General features: G+C 53.2%; 1 protein-coding gene across 3 annotated transcripts in view; it reads right to left on the bottom strand.

Annotated features, from left to right (window-relative positions):
* LOC142473263 (voltage-gated inwardly rectifying potassium channel KCNH2-like) overlaps positions 1-23,774 on the bottom strand; it is a 219,014-nt gene that overhangs the window by 160,166 nt on the left and 35,074 nt on the right. Inside the window, exon 1 of one of the 3 annotated variants that reach the window (XM_075580456.1) lies at positions 7,736-7,820. The exons of the other annotated variants lie outside the window; for them this stretch is intronic. Coding sequence (XP_075436571.1) covers positions 7,736-7,762 — 27 coding nt within the window. The 5' untranslated portion in view covers positions 7,763-7,820. Of the gene's footprint in view, positions 1-7,735; positions 7,821-23,774 lie in introns of those variants that run through there. 3 annotated transcript variants of the gene reach the window in all.

Raw genomic sequence — 23,774 nt, 5'->3', positions numbered from 1 at the left:
CGGGTGCTGCCGGGTCACTGCTATGTGGGGTGCCGCCGGGCCTGGGGCAGCTGGGAGACTTTTCCCAGCTTGCTCCCCTTGGCGGCCACGAAACGCATGGGGTGCCCGAGGAACCCCGGTTTAAAAGCACTGTTCTAGTGGATCAAACTACAAAGCTGGATGACAAGATGACAAGCGCAGCTAACTCCACGGAACTCTCCAGCAGTCCTTTCTTCTCGAAGCCGCTCCTGAGAAGACCTCTATGCCTGCCCACCATGGCTGGTGCCTGGTCTGTACAAATGCTGCACAGTTGCCGAGACGAAGCCCTGTGGTGGAAAGACATTTTCCCACAGTTTCTGCAATGCTTTTGCCCATTGGCATAATTTACCGTGGGCATGTATTAACCCCTTGCCAGAAGGTGTACGCCATAGCCCATGTCTCCTGACACTTCAAACATATACTCCCCCCCCCCCCCACCAAATGACTCCCAAAAGTCTACGTTGATGCCGATAGGTTGGCCACGTAGTGACGCCACGCGGACAGACTACCAGCCACTACCAAGATGCTGACTGGACTTTGTTGTAGCGACTCACAGTGACGCAGCGGGGAACCCGGTACAGAGGGCCGAAAAGCAGGTGCAGAATACCCAGAAATAGTACTGTAACAGATGCAGGGTCAGGTATCAGTGCCAGATCTGGGTAAAAAGGCAATTACCCAGGTCTGATCCCTTAACCCTGTCACTGCCATTAGTACACTGACCCTAGGAGAGACTGACCCCTTAACCATGTCACTGCCATGAGTACACTTTGCCCCTATGAGGGACTGACCCCTTAACCATGTCACTGCCATTAGTACACTTTGCCCCTAGGAGGGACTGACCCCTTAACCCTGTCACTGCCATTAGTACACTTTGCCCCTAGGAGGGACTGACCCCTTAACCATGTCACTGCCATTAGTACACTTTGGCCCTAGGAGAGGCTGTCCCCTTAACCCTGTCACTGCCATTAGTACACTTTGGCCCTAGGAGAGGCTGTCCCCTTAGACTGATTGTTTATACAATGCTTATTTGAGTCTGCGCACCTCAGCAGCTGCTGTAAGGAGTGAGGAAAATAAAGCAGAAGAATATATTTCTCGCACCTCTGACTTCTCGCCGTGTGAGTCTCTAAAAAATAAGCATTTTGGAAATATAAAGATGGATTCCATGCGGCCAGCGACTGATATTCCTAGAAAATATCTATATCCCCGGGCTCGGATTTCTCCCTCTCACAATACACGGGAGGGCCCTTTAACAGGACACCAATTACGGGCCACATCTACTAATGGTGCTAAATTGTAAGATACTTTCTGACCTATTTAATTGACAGGATGACTCTTGACCTGGCTATAGTCAGGAGACGGTCTGGCGGTTCCGTTACAGCCGCGTCACGCGGATTTGTTAAAGATTGTGCGGCTTTTCATTTGTGGGAATAATTTTGCAGAAGAGAAAGGTCAGAAATGACATTACTCAAGGTCCCACGGGTCCATGTACAAGTCACATTTCTCAAGGTTCCACGGGCCCATGTACAAGTCACATTACTCAAGGTCCCATGGGTCCATGTAAATGTCACATTACTCAAGGTCCCACGGGTCCATGTACACGTCACATTACTCAAGGTCCCACGGGTCCATGTACAAGTCACATTACTCAAGGTCCCACGGGTCCAAGTACACGTCACATTACTCAAGGTCCCACGGGTCCATGTACAAGTCACATTACTCAAGGTCACACCAGCCCATGCACACGTCACATTACTCAAGGTCCCACGGGTCCAAGTACACGTCACATTACTCAAGGTCCCACGGGTCCATGTACAAGTCACATTTCTCAAGGTCCCACGGGTCCAAGTACACGTCACATTACTCAAGGTCCCACGGGTCCATGTACATGTCACATTACTCAAGGGCCCACGGGTCCATGTACATGTCACATTACTCAAGGTCCCACTGGTACATGTACATGCTGCCCTGCCTTGTCTTGTTTGATCCTTGTTGTTTGACCTCAGCCTGCACCCGGACACCTGACTACTCTGACCCCTGGACTACGGCTACAGACTCGACTATTCTACTCTCTATACCCCTGGACTCCGGCAACGCACCAACGACTACCCAATATCTCCACTCCTTGACCACGTCAAGTACCACAACCAGTCAGATCTCTCCTACCCTGACCCGGCCACACGACTACCACTCTGCACTCCGGATGTGCCTGCTCGGTTCTTGGTCGGTGGCTATCAACATCCCCACCTCTCTCTAGGTGACCTAATCACTTCACTTGGGTTCAAATATCACCTGTATGCTGACGACACACAAATTTACTTTTCAACCCCTGACCTTACACCTGCTGTACAGACTAAAGTTTCTTAATGTCTGTCGGCTATTTCATCCTGGATGGCCCTCCGCCGCCTTAAACTCAACATGGCTAAAACAGAGCTCCTCATACTTCCTCCCAAACCTGGCCCTACTACCTCCTTCCACATTACTGTTGGAACTATGATCATTCACCCAGTAGCCCAAGCACGCTGCCTAGGGGTCACACTCGACTCCTCTCTCACATTCGCCCCTCACATTCAAAACGTTTCTAAAACCTGTCGCTTTTTCCTTCGCAATATAACAAAGATACGCCCTTTACTCTGCTGCTCGACTGCTAAAACTCTGACTCAGGCCCTCATTCTCTTCCACCTCAATTACTGTAACCTCCTGCTGTCCGGCCTTCCTGCCTCTCACCTGTCTCCCCTACAATCTGTCCTTAACGCTGCTGCCAGAATCACTCTACTCTTTCCTAAATCTGTCTCAGCGTCTCCCCTCTTGAAATCCCTCTCCTGACTTCCTATCAAATCCCGCATCTCACACTCCATTCTTCTCCTCACTTTTAAAGCTTTACACTCTTCTGCCCCTCCTTACATCGCAGCCCTAATTTCTCGTTATGCACCATCCCGGCTCTTGCGTTCTGCTCAAGGATGTCTTCTCTCTACCCCTTTTGTATCTAAAGCCCTCTCCGCCTTACACCCTTCTCACTGACTGCCCCACACCACTAGAATGCCCTTCCCCTCAGTACCCGACTAGCACCCTCTCTATCCACCTTTAAGACCCACCTTAAACACACCTGCTTAAGGAAGCATATGAATAGCTCAATGGCTGATAATTAACACCTCTTACATTAACCTTGGCCCCCTGCAGACGCACTTACCAGAACACCCTCCTGTCTCTGTACGTTTTTCCTACCAACCAATTAGATTGTAAGCTCTTCGGAGCAGGGACTCCTTTTCCTAAATATTACTTTTAAGTCTGAAGCACTTATTCCCATTATGTGTTATTTATATCTCATTATTTATATGATTGTAACTATTACTGCTGTGAAGCACTGTGTACATTAATGGCGCTATAGAAATAAAGACATACATACATACATACAGTACATACATACATACATACATACATACAGTACATACAGTACATACATACATACATACAGTACATACATGTATTACTTTCTGGTAACACATTCTTATAAATAAATGAAATAAAAAATATGACAGAACGGCCACCTCCCGGAGAGTATCCCATGTGCCCTGTATCCGGACATCTCCCGCAGAGTATCCCACCGTGCCCTGTATCCGGCCATCATATTATCAGTCTTCCCACCTCACACAGCCTGGAAGTGCAACCTTCATTATATTAAAGCACATGCATGAAGAAGTACTGTAGCAACACTTACTATCTCTGGCACGGAGGCAAGCCACGGGACTAGGACCGTCCGTAGAACTATCGTGGAGCACCCCGCACTGTGACCGTGGCAGGACTATCTCCGGAGACAGTCACGGAGCTCCCGGCAGTGTGACCGCAGCAGGACTATCTCCGGAGACAGTGACCGCGGCAGGACTATCTCCGGAGATAGTCATGGAGCTCCCGGCACTGACTGCAGCAGGACTATCTCCGGAGATAGTCACGAAGCTCCCGGCAGTGTGACCGCGGCAGGACTATCTCCGGAGATAGTCACGAAGCTCCCGGCAGTGTGACCGCGGCAGTACTCTCTCCGGAGATAGTCACGGAGCTCCCGGCACTGACCGCGGCAGGACTATCTCCGGAGATAGTCACGGAGCTCCCGGCACTGTGACTGCGGCAGGACAATCTCCGGAGATAGTCACAGAGCTCCCGGCACTGTGACCGCGGCAGGACTATCTCCGGAGATAGTCACGAAGCTCCCGGCACTGTGACTGCAGCAGTACTATCTCCGGAGACAGTCACGAAGCTCCCGGCACTGTGACCGCACAGGACTATCTCCGGAGATAGTCACAGAGCTCCCGGCACTGTGACCGCGGCAGGACTATCTCAGGAGACAGTCACAGAGCTCCCGGCAGCGTGGCCGCGGCAGGTCTATCTCCGGAGACAGTCACAGAGCTCCCGGCACTGTGACTGCGGCAGGACTATCTCCGGAGAAAGTCACAGAGCTCCCGGCACTGTGACTGTGGCAGGACTATCTCCGGAGATACTCACAGTGCTCCCGGCACTGTGACCGCGGCAGGACTATCTCCGGAGATAGTCTCGGAGCTCCCGGCAGTGTGACCGCGGCAGGACTATCTCCGGAGACAGTCACAGAGCTCCCGGCACTGTGACCGTGGCAGGACTATCTCCGGAGATACTCACAGTGCTCCCGGCACTGTGACCGCGGCAGGACTATCTCCGGAGATAGTCACGGAGCTCCCGGCAGTGTGGCCGTGGCAGGTCTTTCTCCAGAGACAGTCACAGAGCTCCCGGCACTGTGACCACGGCAGGACTATCTCCAGAGATAGTCACGGAGCTCCCGGCACTGTGACCGCGGCAGGACTATCTCCGGAGATAGTCACGGAGCTCCCGGCACTGTGACCGCGGCAGGACTATCTCCGGAGATAGTCACGGAGCTCCTGGCACTGTGACCGCGGCAGGACTATCTCCGGAGACTGTCATGGTGCTCCCGGCACTGTGACCGTGGCAGGACTTTCTCTGGAGACTGTCATGGTGCTCCCGGCACTGTGACCGTGGCAGGACTATCTCCGGAGATAGTCATGGAGCTCCCGGCACTGTGACCGCGGCAGGACTATCTCCGGAGATAGTCACGAAGCTCCCGGCACTGACTGCGGCAGGTCTATCTCCGGAGATAGTCACGGAGCTCCCCGCAGTGTGACCGCAGCAGGACTATCTCCAGAGACTGTCACGGTCCTCCCGGCAGTGGGACCACGGCAGGACTATCTCCGGAGACAGTCACGGAGCTCCCGGCACTGTGATTGTGGCAGGACTATCTCCGGAGACTGTCACGGTGCTTCCGGCAGTGTGACTGCAGCAGGACTATCTCCGGAGACTGTCACGGTGCTCCCGGCAGTGTGACTGCGGCAGGACTATCTCCGGGGACTGTCACGGTGCTCCCGGCAGTGTGACTGCGGCAGGACTATCTCCGGAGACTGTAACGGTGCTCCCGGCAGTGTGATTGCGGCAGGACTATCTCCGGAGATAGTCACGGAGCTCGCCGCAGTGTGACCGCGGCAGGACTGTCTCCGGAGACTGTCACGGTGCTCCCGGCAGTGTGACTGCGGCAGTACTATCTCCGGAGACAGTCACAAAGCTCCCGGCACTGTGACCGCACAGGACTATCTCCATAGATAGTCACGGAGCTCCCGGCACTGTGACTGCACAGGACTATCTCCGGAGATAGTCACGGAGCTCCCGGCACTGTGACCGCGGCAGGACTATCTCCGGAGATAGTCACGGAGCTCCCAACACTGTGTCTGCGGCAGGACTATCTCCGGAGATAGTCACAGAGCTCCCGGCACTGTGACCGCGGCAGGACTATCTCAGGAGACAGTCACAGAGCTCCCGGCAGCGTGGCCGCGGCAGGTCTATCTCCGGAGACAGTCACAGAGCTCCCGGCACTGTGACCGCGGCAGGACTATCTCCGGAGACAGTCACAGAGCTCCCGGCACTGTGACCGTGGCAGGACTATCTCCGGAGATACTCACGGTGCTCCCGGCACTGTGACCGCGGCAGGACTATCTCCGGAGATAGTCACGGAGCTCCCGGCAGTGTGGCCGTGGCAGGTCTATCTCCGGAGACAGTCACGGAGCTCCCGGCACTGTGACCGTGGCAGGTCTATCTCCTAAGATAGTCACGGAGCTCCCGGCACTGTGACCGCGGCAGGACTATCTCCGGAGACTGTCATGGTGCTCCCGGCACTGTGACCGCAGCAGAACTATCTCTGGAGACTGTCATGGTGCTCCCGGCACTGTGACCGTGGCAGGACTATCTCCGGAGATAGTCATGGAGCTCCCGGCACTGTGACCGCGGCAGGACTATCTCCGGAGATAGTCACAGAGCTCCCGGCACTGACTGCGGCAGGTCTATCTCCGGAGATAGTCACGGAGCTCCCCGCAGTGTGACCGCGGCAGGACTATCTCCGGAGACTGTCACGGTCCTCCCGGCAGTGGGACCACGGCAGGACTATCTCCGGAGACAGTCACGGAGCTCCCGGCACTGTGACTGTGGCAGGACTATCTCCGGAGACTGTCACGGTGCTCCCGGCAGTGTGACTGCGGCAGGACTATCTCCGGAGACTGTCACGGTGCTCCCGGCAGTGTGACTGCGGCAGGACTATCTCCGGAGACTGTCACGGTGCTCCCGGTAGTGTGACTGCGGCAGGACTATCTCCGGAGACTGTCACGGTGCTCCCGGCAGTGTGACTGCGGCAGGACTATCTCCGGAGATAGTCACGGAGCTCGCCGCAGTGTGACCGCGGCAGGTCTGTCTCCGGAGACTGTAACGGTGCTCCCGACAGTGTGACTGCGGCAGGACTATCTCCGAAGATAGTCAGGGTGCTCCCGGCAGTGTGACTGCGGCAAGACTATCTCCGGAGACTGTCACGGTCCTCCCGGCAGTGTGACTGCGGCAGGACTATCTCTGGAGACTGTCACGGTGCTCCCGGCACTGTGACCGCGGCAGGACTATCTCTGGAGACTGTCACGGTGCTCCCGGCACTGTGACCGCGGCAGGACTATCTCTGGAGACTGTCATGGTGCTCCCGGCACTGTGACCGCGGCAGGACTGTCTCCGGAGACTGTCACGGTGCTCCCGGCAGTGTGACTGCGGCAGGACTATCTCCGGAGACTGTCACGGTGCTCCCGGCAGTGTGACCGCGGCAGGACTATCTCTGGAGACTGTCATGGTGCTCCCGGCACTGTGACCGCGGCAGGACTATCTCCGGAGACTGTCATGGTGCTCCCGGCACTGTGACCGCGGCAGGACTATCTCCGGAGACTGTCACGGTGCTCCCGGCAGTGTGACTGCGGCAGAACTATCTCCGGAGACTGTCATGGTCCTCCCAGCAGTGTGGTGCATAACTAGTACTACTGTGCCTAGGGCCATGAGAGTGAGAGAGGGGGGAGAGAGAAGGTATAATGAGAGAGAGGAGAGGAGAGAGAGAGGGTATAATGAGAGGGAGAGAGGTGCAAGATGCATAACAAGTAGTACTACAGTGCCCAGGGCCATGAGAGTGAGAGAGGGTATAAGGAGAGGGAGGGTACCATGAGAGGGAGAGAGGGTACAATGAGAGGGAGAGAGGGAAAGAGAGTGCAGAATACAGAGACAATGAGGAGTAAAAACAGAGAGAGGGGAAAGAGCGCAAGTAACAGAATGAAAGGGAGGGAAAGAGACAGATAAAACAGAGTGAGGAGAGAGGCAGGGGACTCCTTACCGGCTCAAGCTTACACTGAACCCCCATGATGCGCTGAGCTCAAGAGCTGACACTTCACCATCTCTGGGATCTGCTCTGTGACTCTTCCTGTTCCGTGTCTGACTCAGGAGAAGATAACACATGCAGAGCCCAGCACCTCCCTCACACAACAGCTGTGCCCTCTGTCCCAGGGGATGGCAGAGAGACGAGAGGGGAGAGAGGGAGAGAGGAGGGGGGGAGTGAGAGAGGGGAGAAGAGCGGGAGAGAGAGTGGGGGGAGAGAGACAGAGAGAGTGAGGGGAGACAGAGAGAGTGAGGGGAGAGAGAGATAGGAGAGAGCCAGAGAGAGAGTGGCGGGAGAGAGAGAGAGTGAGAGGGAGGGGGATAGGGGAGACGGAGAGGGAGGGAGAGAGGAGAGAAAGAGAGAGAGAGCAGAGAGAGGAGAGAAAGAGGGGAAAGAGAGTGAGAGAAGACAGAAAGAGAGGGAAAAGAGAGAGAGAGGAGAGTGAGAGAGGAGAGAGAAGAGGGAGAGAGAGGGGAAAGAGAGAGCGGGAGAGAGAGAGGAGAGGGATGAGAGAGGAGACAGAGAGAGAGGTGAGAGAGAGAGATGGAGAGAGAGGAAAGAAGGAGAGAGAGAGGAGAGAGAGAGGGGGATGAGAGGGGAGACAGAGAGAGAGACTGGAAAGAGAGAGGAGAGAGATGAGAGAGGAGAGTGAGAGAGGAGACAGAGAGAGGGGAAAGAGAGATGAAAGAGAGTGAGAGAGGCGACAGAGAGAGAGGGAGAGTGAGAGAGGAGACAGAGATAGAGGGGAAAGAGAGAGGAGAGGGGTGAGAGAGGAGTGTGATAGGAGACAGAAAGAGAGGGAGATGGACGAGAGAGGAGAGTGAGAGAAGAGACAGAGAGAGAGGGGAAAGAGAGAGGAGTGTGAGGAGAGAGCGAAAAAGAGAGGAGACAGAGAGAGAGAGGGGGAGAGAAGTATAGAGAGAGGAAACAGATGAGTGAGAGAGGAGACAGAGGACAGAGAGAGATAGGAGTCAGAGAGAGAGAGGGGGAGAGAAGTATAGAGAGAGGAAACAGATGAGTGAGAGAGGAGACAGAGGACAGAGAGAGATAGGAGTCAGAGAGAGAGAGGGAGAGAGAGACGAAACAGAGCGATAAAGGAGACAGAGAGGAGACCGAGAGATGAGATAGAGGAGAGGAACTGCACAGAGAGGAGAGAGACATGGGTGTGCAGAAAGGGTGAGGAGAGAGCAGTGTAAGGAATCGGGGGCCACGTCCCCTGCGACGTGACCCCTCCTTACCCACTACCAGTACTGCAGCTGCCCCTGCCCCCCATCGCTACCCTTGGCGCCACGCGGCACTTACCGCTACTCACGCCGCGGCCGCCATCTTGGATTCTCGCGCCGGTGTTACAGAGCGCGCATCTATCCCTGGCACTTGTAACACGCGCGCCATGCCTGCCTCCGCCCCCCGCTCGGCGCGGGAGTCCTTGCCACGCCCCCTGCACGCTCAGCTGAGCCCTGTTACTCCCAGCCTCTCAGGAGCTGCTCCTCGTCACGCCCCCGTCGGATTGGTGGATACCGCTTTAAATACCCAGCTCTGTCACTTCCTCCTTGCTCTGCATAGCTCCTTGCTTCCTGTGTAGCCTGGATACTGTGTCGTGCTCCTGTTTGTCTTTACCCCTGCAGATTTGATCCGGCTTGTCTGACTTACCTCCCTGGCTCCCGACTTCGGCTTACCCATCACGATTCTTACCTCTCTGACCCCCGGACACGGAAATGGAAACGGATTTAACTACGGAACTCTCTATACTCCTGAACTCGGCAAGTACAACGACTATTCTGAATCTTAACCCAGGCCTGGCCACGCTACAACCACATCCCGGACCCGCTCCCTCTGCTGTCAGTGTGAATACTCAACATCCCACCTCAGTACAGGGGACTGGCCTGGTCTATGGGCTGCACAGCGTGACAGGCAGGAGGGGACTCTAGAGGTTTTCGCATGCACAGGGAAGTGGCGGCCATTAATCTAGCACAGGCGCAGATAGGAAAGGGCTGGCGGCCATTAGAGAGGCACCCATGCGGTCTCCATAGGCAAGAGCCTCCTGGGGAACTACAACTCCCAGCAGGCTTAGAGGCAGTGAGTCAGATGATTGCAGGCAGCCAATAATGTTTGCAGTTTTCCCTGCAGAGAGTGGATACATTGTATGGGCAATGTGCTGTGAGTCAGTCAGGCTGAGGAGACAGTGGGGGAAGGAAGGGGGGCAGAGAGCTGCGAGCTTCTGCCCTAGGCCAGAAGTACCCCGAGCTAGAGTTGAGACCCTGACTCCCCACTAGTGAGGGTGGGTGTTCATAGGGACAGGCCCTTAGGTAAGGAAACGTGATACAAGGTGAAAGGAAGTGCGCAACTAACGTCAATCACACAAGGTGATGTGTTAAGGTGACGATTAAATAAATCAATACGTGACCTTAGAACACTGATATAGGAGCGTCAGCAGCCGTGAGACCAGGGATGGCTCAACACCCCCTACAAGTTCAGACAAAATACACAAGAACACAGCGCACAACGCTCATCGTGCATTAAAAGATATTAATGGATATAACAGTACAGGTAAGTATTATGTGTACATCAGAGAAAAACCAGCATGTCAGGGGTTAATGTTACCCATGCACCAGACAGATCTCCAGATAGGATGTCATCGCGCTGTGATCTCCTCTCCAATGGGGTGAAAAAGGGTCCGCCGTATTGGGACGAACAGTTCAAAGAAAGTATTGCCTAGAAACCTTTCCAACGCGTTTCGAAACCACACGTGTGTTGCTGTCTGGTGACGTCAGAGGTCCGGAAGTCAAGGATCGGAAGGCTGCGAGTGTGTAAACTACTACCGCAGGAGTTTAACCCCAACAGCGGTTCTCTCCCTCGCTCACCACGAGCTTGCTGGACTATCTTTCTCAAGGAGTGGGACTATCCAGGATTGGGCTCGTGATTGAGAGATCCAGAGATGGGAAGCTGTACTTACCGAGATGACATCCTATCTGGAGATCTGTCTGGTGCATGGATAAAATTAACCCCTGACATGCTGGTTTTTCTCTACCCTGATGTACGCATAATACTTACCCGTACTGTTATATCCATTAATATCTGTTAATGCACTATGAGCGTTGTGCGCTGTGTGTTTGTGTATTTTGCCTTCGGTGAGGACCCTGTGCCCCTTCAGCTGTGTGCTAGGCAGGGACAGAGTTATAGTGCCTGCTGCAGTTCCTTACTGCAGGGACCCAGTATAGAGTATGCTGCATGCTCCTGTAAGCTGTGTTGCTGATCCAGACACTGTCCTTATGGTGGGACGTCCGGCTGGACCCCATCCCACGCGGAGGTACAGATGAGCGCTGGACCAAGCAGATCCGGTAGACTCTTTGAGAAGACACCCAGGTGCAGGGGCACCTGGGCAGGTATTTACAACCTTCCACACGTGCACCAACTTTAACTTGCTCCTCACATGTGACTGGCTGTGGGATCTTGGCAGCCAGTCACAACCATAGAACATTCAATGTTAAAGGATCATACAGCTGCACATCCAGGAATATAGTGTATATGATTCAGTGCAACAAATGTGACCAAGGTTGCTACATTGGGGAAACCAGCTAAAAACTACAAGGAAGAATGAATATGCACAGACACTCCATACTCCATCACGAAGAAGGAAGATACTGCTCACCTGTGGGACATCACTTCTCACAGCCAGATCATTCCATAAATTATCTAAAAATCAAAATCCTCAATGGAATGTTTAAAAGCACCCAAGAACGGAAAACATTTGAACTCAGAATGATAAGACTCTTTGACACCAAAACCAAAGGACTTAATGCGGACATGGGTTTTCTCACACCCTATCAAAATTGTTTGTAATCATCCTGCTTGCCTCAATTCTTATCCACGCTTTCTCTCCCCCCCCCCCCCCCAGCATCCCTTCCCCTCCCCACCTTTCTTTGACACTGTCCCCTGGCTTCAAACACTTATCACCCGACCTTATCTACAGTAAATATCTGTTGGTTTTTTTTTTCCTCTCTCCACACTGTTTTAGCCATTGAAACCTTTGGATATCAGTATTGCTTGACCTGAAGAAGAGAGGAGAACTCTCGAAAGCTTGTCCTATGACATAAATTGTTAGTCCAATAAAAAAGGTATCACCTAATACTGAAGAACTCATTTATTCTGCACTATCGCAACTGGACTAACACGGCTATTTTCTGCTTTATTATATATATATATATACACACACAGTTTATTACAAGCAGTGATGAGGTTACCTTGACGCTCCTTGTTACGATTCCTTTCTTATAGGTTTCTGGACACAAATAATATGATATAACACCGCGAGTATATACGTGTGACGTTTAAGTGTTACCGGTAAGCGTTTCCTGCTGAGCTATACTGAGTCTGACCCCCATCCATACACTGCGCTGGTAATGTTTGTCTGCCCTTACCCACACGGCGGCCGCCAGGAACAGGTCTGCACCCCTGGGGTACCGTGATTTTAACCCCAGGCCGCTAATCAACCCTTATATCTGAGTCTGAAACAGCCGCCTCTCCCGGGGCTCCGGCTGTGCAGCCGCGCAGCTCCCCCTCACCGGGTGTAAGGAGGGGGGCTCTGCTACGTATATTCTAATTAATAACGGGGGTCCACGGGTTAAGGTTTTCTCTCGGCGTCTGAGCACGAGATCCCCACGGCGGGACGCCTGCGCCACACGCCATAACGACATACAATATGATTTATAGGTTTTATTACAATTCCCCATCGGATTGTTAAACACATCGTGTTGTTTCTGTAAATCTTTGTTAGACGAGGAATATGTTTTCTCCTCTCGGCCATAAATACGCGAGATTCATTCTCTGCTGAACTGGACATTTCACATGTTTGGAGTCGATAAGTCAGTCCCGCCCTCCGACACACAATTACAGAGGAGGGAGAGGGAGGAGGGAGAGGGAGGATGGGGTATGAGGAGGGAGAGTGAGGAGGGGGTATGAGGAGGGAGAGGGAGGAGCGGGTATGAGTAGGGAGAGGGAGGAGGGGGTATGAGGAGGGAGAGGGAGGAGCGGGTATGAGGAGGGAGGGAGGAGGTGTATGAGGAGGAGGGGGTATGAGGAGGGAGGAGGGAGAGGGAGGAGGGGGTATGAGGAGGGTGAAGGAGGAGGGGGTATGAGGAGGGTGAGGGAGGAGGGAGAGGGAGCAGCGGGTATGAGGAGGGTGAGGGAGGAGGGGGTATGAGGAGGGAGAGGGAGGAGCGGGTATTAGGAGGGAGAGGGAGGAGGGGGTATGAGGAGGGTGAGGGAGGAGCGGGTATGATGAGGGAGAGGAAGGAGCGGGTATGAGGGAGAGGGAGGAGCGGGTTTGAGGAGGGAGGGAGGAGGGGGTATGAGGAGGGAGAGGGAGGATGGGGTATGAGGGAGAGGGAGGAGCGGGTATGAGGAGGGAGAGGGAGGAGGGGGTAGGAGGGAGGGAGGAGGGGGTAGCAGGGAGGGAGGAGTGGGTAGGAGGGAGGGAGGAGGGGGTATGAGGAGGGAGGGGGAGAACGAGATGGGCAGCAAACCAGATGCCGTCAGATTCTACACAGATAGCAAGGTGGTACTGGGATACATATACAACAAGAAAAGGAGATTCTACGTATACGTGGCCAACCGTGTAGAAAGAATCAGGAAGTCAACCCAACCAGAACAATGGCACCACGTGCCCACAGATCAAAATCCCGCAGATCACGCCACCAGATCAGTACCCGCATCTCAACTGCAGAGCACGTCGTGGCTCACAGGACCAACGTTTCTTGCGCAGCCCGCGGAAACGCCACCAACCCCAGTTGGCGACTTTGAACTCGTGGATCCCGAGAAGGATACGGAGATAAGGCCCCCACAAGTATCCGTGTTACTCACCAATGTATTGCACAGAAACGCATTCGGATCACATCGACTCCATCGCTTCTCAAGGTGGACAGCCCTTCTGCGAGCAGTAGCCCATCTCAGGCATATAGCCTCCTCCTTCCGCCAGACACCAGATGGTAAAACTACCGGCTGCCACGGCTGGCACATCTGCAAAGAGTTGCGCACCGTGGAGGAAGTCACAAGGGCTAAGGAAACTGTTCTCCGTCATGTTCAGAGAGAAACGTATGCGGAAGAGATCAATTGCATTCGTGGAGGGAAGAGTGTTTCCAAAAACAGCCCACTTTGGAAGTTGAATCCCTTCATCGACGATGACGGCCTCATGAGAGTAGGAGGCCGCCTCAACAAGTCCCAACTGAGCAGGGAGGAAAGCAATCCTCTTATCATCCCTGGCCGGCATCACATCGCTACTTTGTTGGTGCGCCACTACCACGAACAAATCATGCATCAGGGATGACACTTCACCGAAGGCGCTATTAGGGCGGCGGGCATTTGGGTCGTTGGCATGAAAAGGTGCGTGGCCAGTAATCTCCACAAATGTTTTAGGTGCCGAATGCTGCGAGGAAAGAGCCAAGACCAAAGGATGGCGGATCTACCTATCGACAGACTTAATACAGAACCCCCCTTTACCTATGTAGGACTTGATGTATTTGGGCCCTGGATGGTCATCTCACGTAGAACTAGAGGCGGACTAGCAAACAGCAAACGATGGGCGGTACTCTTCACCTGCATGAGTACGCGAGCTATACACATCGAGGTTATAGAATCTATGGATGCTTCAAGCTTCATAAATGCCCTCAGAAGATTCTTTGCAGTCAGAGGACCAGTTAAACAAATACGCTCCGATTGTGGCACCAATTTCGTTGGAGCGTGTAAGGAATTACAAATAAACACTAAAGATAATAGAGACAATAGTATCCAAAGATACCTGCGTGACCAAGAGTGCACGTGGACATTCAACCCTCCTCACTGCTCTCACATGGGCGGAGCATGGGAACGCATGATCGGGGCAGTCCGGCGTATCTTGGACTCTATGATGCTAAAAACCGACCTGACTCGACTCACTCACGAAGTGTTCACCACGTTCATGGCCGAAATATCAGCGATAATCAATGCTAGGCCTTTGATTCCAGTGACATCAGATCCAGAATCGCCAAGTATTTTGACACCAGCAATGCTGCTAACCCAGAAAGTAGGGGACATCCCCACCCCAGTCGAAGGTTTCAACTCTAAGGATATGTACAAACGACAGTGGAGACAGGTGCAGCGCTTGGCCAACACATTTTGGGATCGCTGGAGACGCGAGTATCTGGTGACACTCCAAGAACGCCATAAATGGCAAACGGTTAAACCAGATATCCAAGTGGGAGATGTGGTTCTGTTGAAAGACAAACAGGTGACAAGAAACGAATGACCCATGGGACTTATAATCAGAACTATCCCAAGCGAAGATGAAAGGGTCCGCAAAGTGGAAGTTCGAGTGACCCAGAATGGGATCGTTAAAACCTTTTTAAGACCTATCACATAGACTATACTCCTAATGCCCAAATCGGACTATGATAGGGAAGAACTGATTACCAGTTCCGTGGACTTTGAAAGACATTGTGGTGCATCAAGCTGACCTAGAGCTGTGCCTCCACCTACTTCCCTTACCGAGATGGCGAAGGATTTCTAGCTGGGGGTACCGGCCGGTATCCCATCGTTATGTGGACATCATCTTTGCATTGTTATGTTATGTTTGCATTGCACATATGTTCCACATAGTCTGTTATATAGTGGTATCTTCAGATACCAGACGGGGAGTGTCATGGAACAGAAATGCCCATGTCTGCCTTCTCTGTTTCAGCCCCCCTTTCCCTTGGCAGGTCTGCCTGCTAGCTGTATTTGGAGGTTACTTTCCTTACAGTTTTACTTCCAGTGCAGATGGAATGGATACATTAAGCAGCCTTTTTCCTTCCAGTCTGTCACACCCCTGGTTGCTCTGGCAACATCTCCAGTCCTCCTGGTTTTGGGCTTTCCCATTTCCCCCCCCTGTCCTTGCTGACAGTTAGTGCAGTCTCACTGAACCTTTAGTGTGACCCTTGCCCCCCACTTCCTTTTCCACCCTGGAGACAGTGAGTAAAGAACCCCTTCTCTGTTAATCCCCCATGGTGAGGCCATCTCTTTTTACCGGTTTCTAACTAATAATCACCACTACACACCATCCACAAGTATCTGTATCCTGCTGCCTTTTCCCAATAAAGTGGAGGAAATATTACAGGACTTGGAGTGATTTAAAAGGGAACTGAGTTAATGCTATCGGGAGCCACTCACCCATCAAACGTGACCCTGGCTTCAGAATACCCCCTCTCCCTTCTCCACTCTTTCTCCCCCCGCACTGTCTCACCTCGTTCCTCTCTCTCCTCTCCCTTCTCCCCCCCATTACCTGCTCCCCCGCCCGCACTCTCTCGCCTCCTTTTCACGCTCCCCCCTCTCCCCTCCCCCCCGCACTCTCTCGCCTCCTTTTCACGCTCCCCCCTCTCCCCTCCCCCCCGCACTCTCTCGCCTCCTTTTCACGCTCCCCCCAGCAGCTGGAAGTTGCTAACGAGCGGCGCAGAATGATGCTTCTTTCTAATTAAGAATAGGTGTGACGGGCTCGTTAGGAGACGCTTCCTCCCAGTTCTGCTTCGTCAGCGTCCGTGCTGGGAACGCCGTCCCCGTGTGCGACATCCAAGGGTGACCCGGCGCCGACTGCAGTCCTAGAGGTGAGGCACCACATTACAGGCAGTCCTAGAGGTGAGGCACCGACTGCAGGCAGTCCTAGAGGTGAGGCACCACATTACAGGCAGTCCTAGAGGTGAGGCACCGACTGCAGGCAGTCCTAGAGGTGAGGCACCACATTACAGGCAGTCCTAGAGGTGAGGCACCGACTGCAGGCAGTCCTAGAGGTGAGGCACCACATTACAGGCAGTCCTAGAGGTGAGGCACCGACTGCAGGCAGTCCTAGAGGTGAGGCACCACATTACAGGCAGTCCTAGAGGTGAGGCACCGACTGCAGGCAGTCCTAGAGGTGAGGCACCACATTACAGGCAGTCCTAGAGGTGAGGCACCGACTGCAGGCAGTCCTAGAGGTGAGGCACCACATTACAGGCAGTCCTAGAGGTGAGGCACCGACGGCAGGCAGTCCTAGAGGTGAGGCGCCGACTGCAGACAGTCCTAGAGGTGAGGCGTCGACTGCAGGCAGTCCTAGAGCTGAGGCGCCGACTGCAGGCAGTTCTAGAGGTGAGGCACCACATTACAGGCAGTCCTAGAGGTGAGGCGCCAGATTACAGGCAGTCCTAGAAGTGAGGCACAGACTGCAGGCAGTCCTAGAGGTGAGGCACCGACAGCAGGCAGTCCTAAAGGTGAGGTGCCGACTGCAGGCAGTCCTAGAGGTGAGGCACCGACTGCAGGCAGTCCTAGAGGTGAGGCACCGACTGCAGGCAGTCCTAGAGGTGAGGCACCGACAGCAGGCAGTCCTAGAGGTGAGGCACCGACTGCAGGCAGTCCTAGAGGTGAGGCACCACATTACAGGCAGTCCTAGAGGTGAGGCACCACATTACAGGCAGTTCTAGAGGTGAAGCACAGCATTACAGGCAGTCCTAGAGGTGAGGCACCGACAGCAGGCAGTCCTAGAGGTGAGGCACCGACTGCAGGCAGTCCTAGAGGTGAGGCACCACATTACAGGCAGTCCTAGAGGTGAGGCACCACATTACAGGCAGTTCTAGAGGTGAAGCACAACATTACAGGCAGTCCTAGAGGTGAGGCACCGACTGCAGGCAGTCCTAGAGGTGAGGCACCACATTACAGGCAGTCCTAGAGGTGAGGCACCACATTACAGGCAGTCCTAGAGGTGAGGCACCACATTAGAGGCAGTCCTAGAGGTGAGGCCCCGACTGAAGGCAGTCCTAGAGGTGAGGCACCGACAGCAGGCAGTCCTAGAGGTGAGGCACCACATTACAGGCAGTCCTAGAGGTGAGGCACCATATTACAGGCAGTTCTAGAGGTGAGGCCCCGACTGCAGGCAGTCCTAGAGGTGAGGCACCACATTAGAGGCAGTCCTAGAGGTGAGGCACCACATTACAGGCAGTCCTAGAGGTGAGGCACCACATTACAGGCAGTCCTAGAGGTGAGGCACCACATTAGAGGCAGTCCTAGAGGTGAGGCCCCGACTGAAGGCAGTCCTAGAGGTGAGGCACCACATTACAGGCAGTCCTAGAGGTGAGGCACCACATTACAGGCAGTCCTAGAGGTGAGGCACCGACTGCAAGCAGTCCTAGAGGTGAGGCACCACATTACAGGCAGTCCTAGAGGTGAGGCACCACATTACAGGCAGTCCAAGAGGTGCAGCACCATATTACAGGCAGTCCTAGAGGTGAGGTGCCAAATTACAGGCAGTCCTAGAGGTGAGGCACCGACTGCAGGCAGTCCTAGAGGTGAGGAACCACATTACAGGCAGTCCTAGAGGTGAGGCACCACATTACAGGCAGTCCTAGAGGTGAGGCACCACATTACAGGCAGTCCTAGAGGTGAGGCACCACATTACAGGCAGTCCTAGAGGTGAGGGACCACATTACAGGCAGTCCTAGAGGTGAGGCACCACATTACAGGCAGTCCTAGAGGTGAAGCACCACATTACAGGCAGTCCTAGAGGTGAGGCACAGCATTACAGGCAGTCCTAGAGGTGAGGCACAGCATTACAGGCAGTCCTAGAGGTGAGGCACAGCATTACAGGCAGTCCTAGAGGTGAGGCACCACATTACAGGCAGTCCTAGAGGTGAGGCACAGCATTACAGGCTGTCCTAGAGGTGAGGCACCACATTACAGGCAGTCCTAGAGGTGAGGCACCACATTACAGACAGTCCTAGAGGTGAGGCACACATTACAGGCAGTCCTAGAGGTGAGGCACCACATTACAGGCAGTCCTAGAGGTGAGGCACAGCATTACAGGCAGTCCTAGAGGCGAGGCACCACATTACAGGCAGTCCTAGAGGTGAGGCACCACATTACAGGCAGTCCTAGAGATGAGGCACCATATTACAGGCAGTCCTAGAGGTGAGGCACAGCATTACAGGCAGTCCTAGAGGTGAGGCACAGCATTACAGGCAGTCCTAGAGGTGAGGCACCATATTACAGGCAGTCCTAGAGGTGAGGCACAGCATTACAGGCAGTCCTAGAGGTGAGGCACCACATTACAGGCAGTCCTAGAGGTGAGGCGCAGCATTACAGGCAGTCCTAGAGGTGAGGCACCACATTACAGGCAGTCCTAGAGGTGAGACACCACATTACAGGCAGTCCTAGAGGTGCAGCACCATATTACAGGCAGTCCTAGAGGTGAGGCGCCATATTACAGGCAGTCCTAGAGGTGAGGCACAGCATTACAGGCAGTCCTAGAGGTGAGGCACACATTACAGGCAGTCGTAGAGGTGAGGCACAGCATTACAGGCAGTCCTAGAGGTGAGGCACCACATTACAGGCAGTCCTAGAGGTGAGGCACCATATTACAGGCAGTCCTAGAGGTGAGGCACAGCATTACAGGCAGTCCTAGAGGTGAGGCACCACATTACAGGCAGTCCTAGAGGTGCAGCACCACATTACAGACAGTCCTAGAGGTGAGGCACAGCATTACAGGCAGTCCTAGAGGTGAGGCACCACATTACAGGCAGTCCTAGAGGTGAGGCACCACATTACAGGCAGTCCTAGAGGTGAGGCACCACATTACAGGCAGTCCTAGAGGTGAGGCACCACATTACAGGCAGTCCTAGAGGTGAAGCACCACATTACAGGCAGTCCTAGAGGTGAGGCACCACATTACAGGCAGTCCTAGAGGTGAGGCACAGCATTACAGGCAGTCCTAGAGGTGAGGCACCACATTACAGGCAGTCCTAGAGGTGAGGCACAGCATTACAGGCAGTCCTAGAGGTGAGGCACCACATTACAGGCAGTCCTAGAGGTGCAGCACCACATTACAGGCAGTCCTAGAGGTGAGGCACCATATTACAGGCAGCAAAATCAACAATCAAATCATAGAATCGCGATTGGGGACTGGCACTGTCCCAGTGACAGATCAGCGGGGCAGATAGTAACGGAGACTCGGTCAGTGGGAAGTGTCAGGAATCGACAGCATGTTCCCTCCATGTGAGAAGAGAGCACACTTAGTGCAGCATTGCATGTTCCCTCCATGTGAGAAGAGAGCACACTTAGTGCAGCATTGCATGTTCCCTCCGTGTGAGAAGAGAACACACTTAGTGCAGCATTGCATGTTCCCTCCGTGTGAGAAGAGAGCACACTTAGTGCAGCATTGCATGTTCCCTCCGTGTGAGAAGAGAACACACTTAGTGCAGCATTGCATGTTCCCTCCGTGTGAGAAGAGAGCACACTTAGTGCAGCATTGCATGTTCCCTCCGTGTGAGAAGAGAACACACTTAGTGCAGCATTGCATGTTCCCTCCGTGTGAGAAGAGAACACACTTAGTGCAGCATTGCATGTTCCCTCCGTGTGAGAAGAGAGCACACTTAGTGCAGCATTGCATGTTCCCTCCGTGTGAGAAGAGAACACACTTAGTGCAGCATTGCATGTTCCCTCCGTGTGAGAAGAGAGCACACTTAGTGCAGCATTGCATGTTCCCTCCGTGTGAGAAGAGAGCACACTTAGTGCAGCATTGCATGTTCCCTCCGTGTGAGAAGAGAGCACACTTAGTGCAGCATTGCATGTTCCCTCCGTGTGAGAAGAGAACACACTTAGTGCAGCATTGCATGTTCCCTCCGTGTGAGAAGAGAACACACTTAGTGCAGCATTGCATGTTCCCTCCGTGTGAGAAGAGAACACACTTAGTGCAGCATTGCATGTTCCCTCCGTGTGAGAAGAGAACACACTTAGTGCAGCATTGCATGTTCCCTCCGTGTGAGAAGAGAACACACTTAGTGCAGCATTGCATGTTCCCTCCGTGTGAGAGGAGAGCACACTTAGTGCAGCATTGCATGTTCCCTCCGTGTGAGAAGAGAGCACACTTAGTGCAGCATTGCATGTTCCCTCCGTGTGAGAAGAGAACACACTTAGTGCAGCATTGCATGTTCCCTCCGTGTGAGAAGAGAACACACTTAGTGCAGCATTGCATGTTCCCTCCGTGTGAGAAGAGAACACACTTAGTGCAGCATTGCATGTTCCCTCCGTGTGAGAGGAGAGCACACTTAGTGCAGCATTGCATGTTCCCTCCGTGTGAGAAGAGAGCACACTTAGTGCAGCATTGCATGTTCCCTCCGTGTGAGAAGAGAACACACTTAGTGCAGCATTGCATGTTCCCTCCGTGTGAGAAGAGAACACACTTAGTGCAGCATTGCATGTTCCCTCCGTGTGAGAAGAGAACACACTTAGTGCAGCATTGCATGTTCCCTCCGTGTGAGAAGAGAACACACTTAGTGCAGCATTGCATGTTCCCTCCGTGTGAGAAGAGAACACACTTAGTGCAGCATTGCATGTTCCCTCCGTGTGAGAAGAGAACACACTTAGTGCAGCATTGCATGTTCCCTCCGTGTGAGAAGAGAACACACTTAGTGCAGCATTGCATGTTCCCTCCGTGTGAGAGGAGAGCACACTTAGTGCAGCATTGCATGTTCCCTCCGTGTGAGAAGAGAGCACACTTAGTGCAGCATTGCATGTTCCCTCCGTGTGAGAAGAGAACACACTTAGTGCAGCATTGCATGTTCCCTCCGTGTGAGAAGAGAACACACTTAGTGCAGCATTGCATGTTCCCTCCGTGTGAGAAGAGAACACACTTAGTGCAGCATTGCATGTTCCCTCCGTGTGAGAGGAGAGCACACTTAGTGCAGCATTGCATGTTCCCTCCGTGTGAGAAGAGAGCACACTTAGTGCAGCATTGCATGTTCCCTCCGTGTGAGAAGAGAACACACTTAGTGCAGCATTGCATGTTCCCTCCGTGTGAGAAGAGAACACACTTAGTGCAGCATTGCATGTTCCCTCCGTGTGAGAAGAGAACACACTTAGTGCAGCATTGCATGTTCCCTCCGTGTGAGAAGAGAACACACTTAGTGCAGCATTGCATGTTCCCTCCGTGTGAGAAGAGAACACACTTAGTGCAGCATTGCATGTTCCCTCCGTGTGAGAGGAGAGCACACTTAGTGCAGCATTTCATGTTCCCTCCGTGTGAGAAGAGAGCACACTTAGTGCAGCATTGCATGTTCCCTCCGTGTGAGAAGAGAACACACTTAGTGCAGCATTGCATGTTCCCTCCGTGTGAGAAGAGAACACACTTAGTGCAGCATTGCATGTTCCCTCCGTGTGAGAAGAGAACACACTTAGTGCAGCATTGCATGTTCCCTCCGTGTGAGAGGAGAGCACACTTAGTGCAGCATTGCATGTTCCCTCCGTGTGACAAGAGAGCACACTTAGTGCAGCATTGCATGTTCCCTCCGTGTGAGAAGAGAACACACTTAGTGCAGCATTGCATGTTCCCTCCGTGTGAGAAGAGAACACACTTAGTGCAGCATTGCATGTTCCCTCCGTGTGAGAAGAGAACACACTTAGTGCAGCATTGCATGTTCCCTCCGTGTGAGAAGAGAACACACTTAGTGCAGCATTGCATGTTCCCTCCGTGTGAGAAGAGAACACACTTAGTGCAGCATTGCATGTTCCCTCCGTGTGAGAAGAGAACACACTTAGTGCAGCATTGCATGTTCCCTCCGTGTGAGAAGAGAACACACTTAGTGCAGCATTGCATGTTCCCTCCGTGTGAGAAGAGAGCACACTTAGTGCAGCATTGCATGTTCCCTCCGTGTGAGAAGAGAGCACACTTAGTGCAGCATTGCATGTTCCCTCCGTGGGAGAAGAGAACACACTTAGTGCAGCATTGCATGTTCCCTCCGTGTGAGAAGAGAACACACTTAGTGCAGCATTGCATGTTCCCTCCGTGTGAGAAGAGAACACACTTAGTGCAGCATTGCATGTTCCCTCCGTGTGAGAAGAGAACACACTTAGTGCAGCATTGCATGTTCCCTCCGTGTGAGAAGAGAACACACTTAGTGCAGCATTGCATGTTCCCTCCGTGTGAGAAGAGAACACACTTAGTGCAGCATTGCATGTTCCCTCCGTGTGAGAAGAGAACACACTTAGTGCAGCATTGCATGTTCCCTCCGTGTGAGAAGAGAACACACTTAGTGCAGCATTGCATGTTCCCTCCGTGTGAGAAGAGAGCACACTTAGTGCAGCATTGCATGTTCCCTCCGTGTGAGAAGAGAGCACACTTAGTGCAGCATTGCATGTTCCCTCCGTGTGAGAAGAGAACACACTTAGTGCAGCATTGCATGTTCCCTCCGTGTGAGAAGAGAACACACTTAGTGCAGCATTGCATGTTCCCTCCGTGTGAGAGGAGAGCACACTTAGTGCAGCATTGCATGTTCCCTCCGTGTGAGAAGAGAACACACTTAGTGCAGCATTGCATGTTCCCTCCGTGTGAGAAGAGAACACACTTAGTGCAGCATTGCATGTTCCCTCCGTGTGAGAAGAGAGCACACTTAGTGCAGCATTGCATGTTCCCTCCGTGTGAGAAGAGAACACACTTAGTGCAGCATTGCATGTTCCCTCCGTGTGAGAAGAGAACACACTTAGTGCAGCATTGCATGTTCCCTCCGTGTGAGAAGAGAACACACTTAGTGCAGCATTGCATGTTCCCTCCGTGTGAGAAGAGAACACACTTAGTGCAGCATTGCATGTTCCCTCCGTGTGAGAAGAGAACACACTTAGTGCAGCATTGCATGTTCCCTCCGTGTGAGAAGAGAACACACTTAGTGCAGCATTGCATGTTCCCTCCGTGTGAGAAGAGAACACACTTAGTGCAGCATTGCATGTTCCCTCCGTGTGAGAAGAGAGCACACTTAGTGCAGCATTGCATGTTCCCTCCGTGTGAGAAGAGAACACACTTAGTGCAGCATTGCATGTTCCCTCCGTGTGAGAGGAGAGCACACTTAGTGCAGCATTGCGTGTTCCCTCCGTGTGAGAAGAGAACACACTTAGTGCAGCATTGCGTGTTCCCTCCGTGTGAGAAGAGAACACACTTAGTGCAGCATTGCATGTTCCCTCCGTGTGAGAAGAGAGCACA

This window comes from Ascaphus truei, assembly GCF_040206685.1.
Source record: "Ascaphus truei isolate aAscTru1 chromosome 2 unlocalized genomic scaffold, aAscTru1.hap1 SUPER_2_unloc_2, whole genome shotgun sequence".
NCBI lineage: Eukaryota > Metazoa > Chordata > Amphibia > Anura > Ascaphidae > Ascaphus > Ascaphus truei.
The sequence above is the reverse complement of the archived record's forward strand: the minus strand, read 5'-3'. Positions and strand labels throughout refer to the sequence as shown.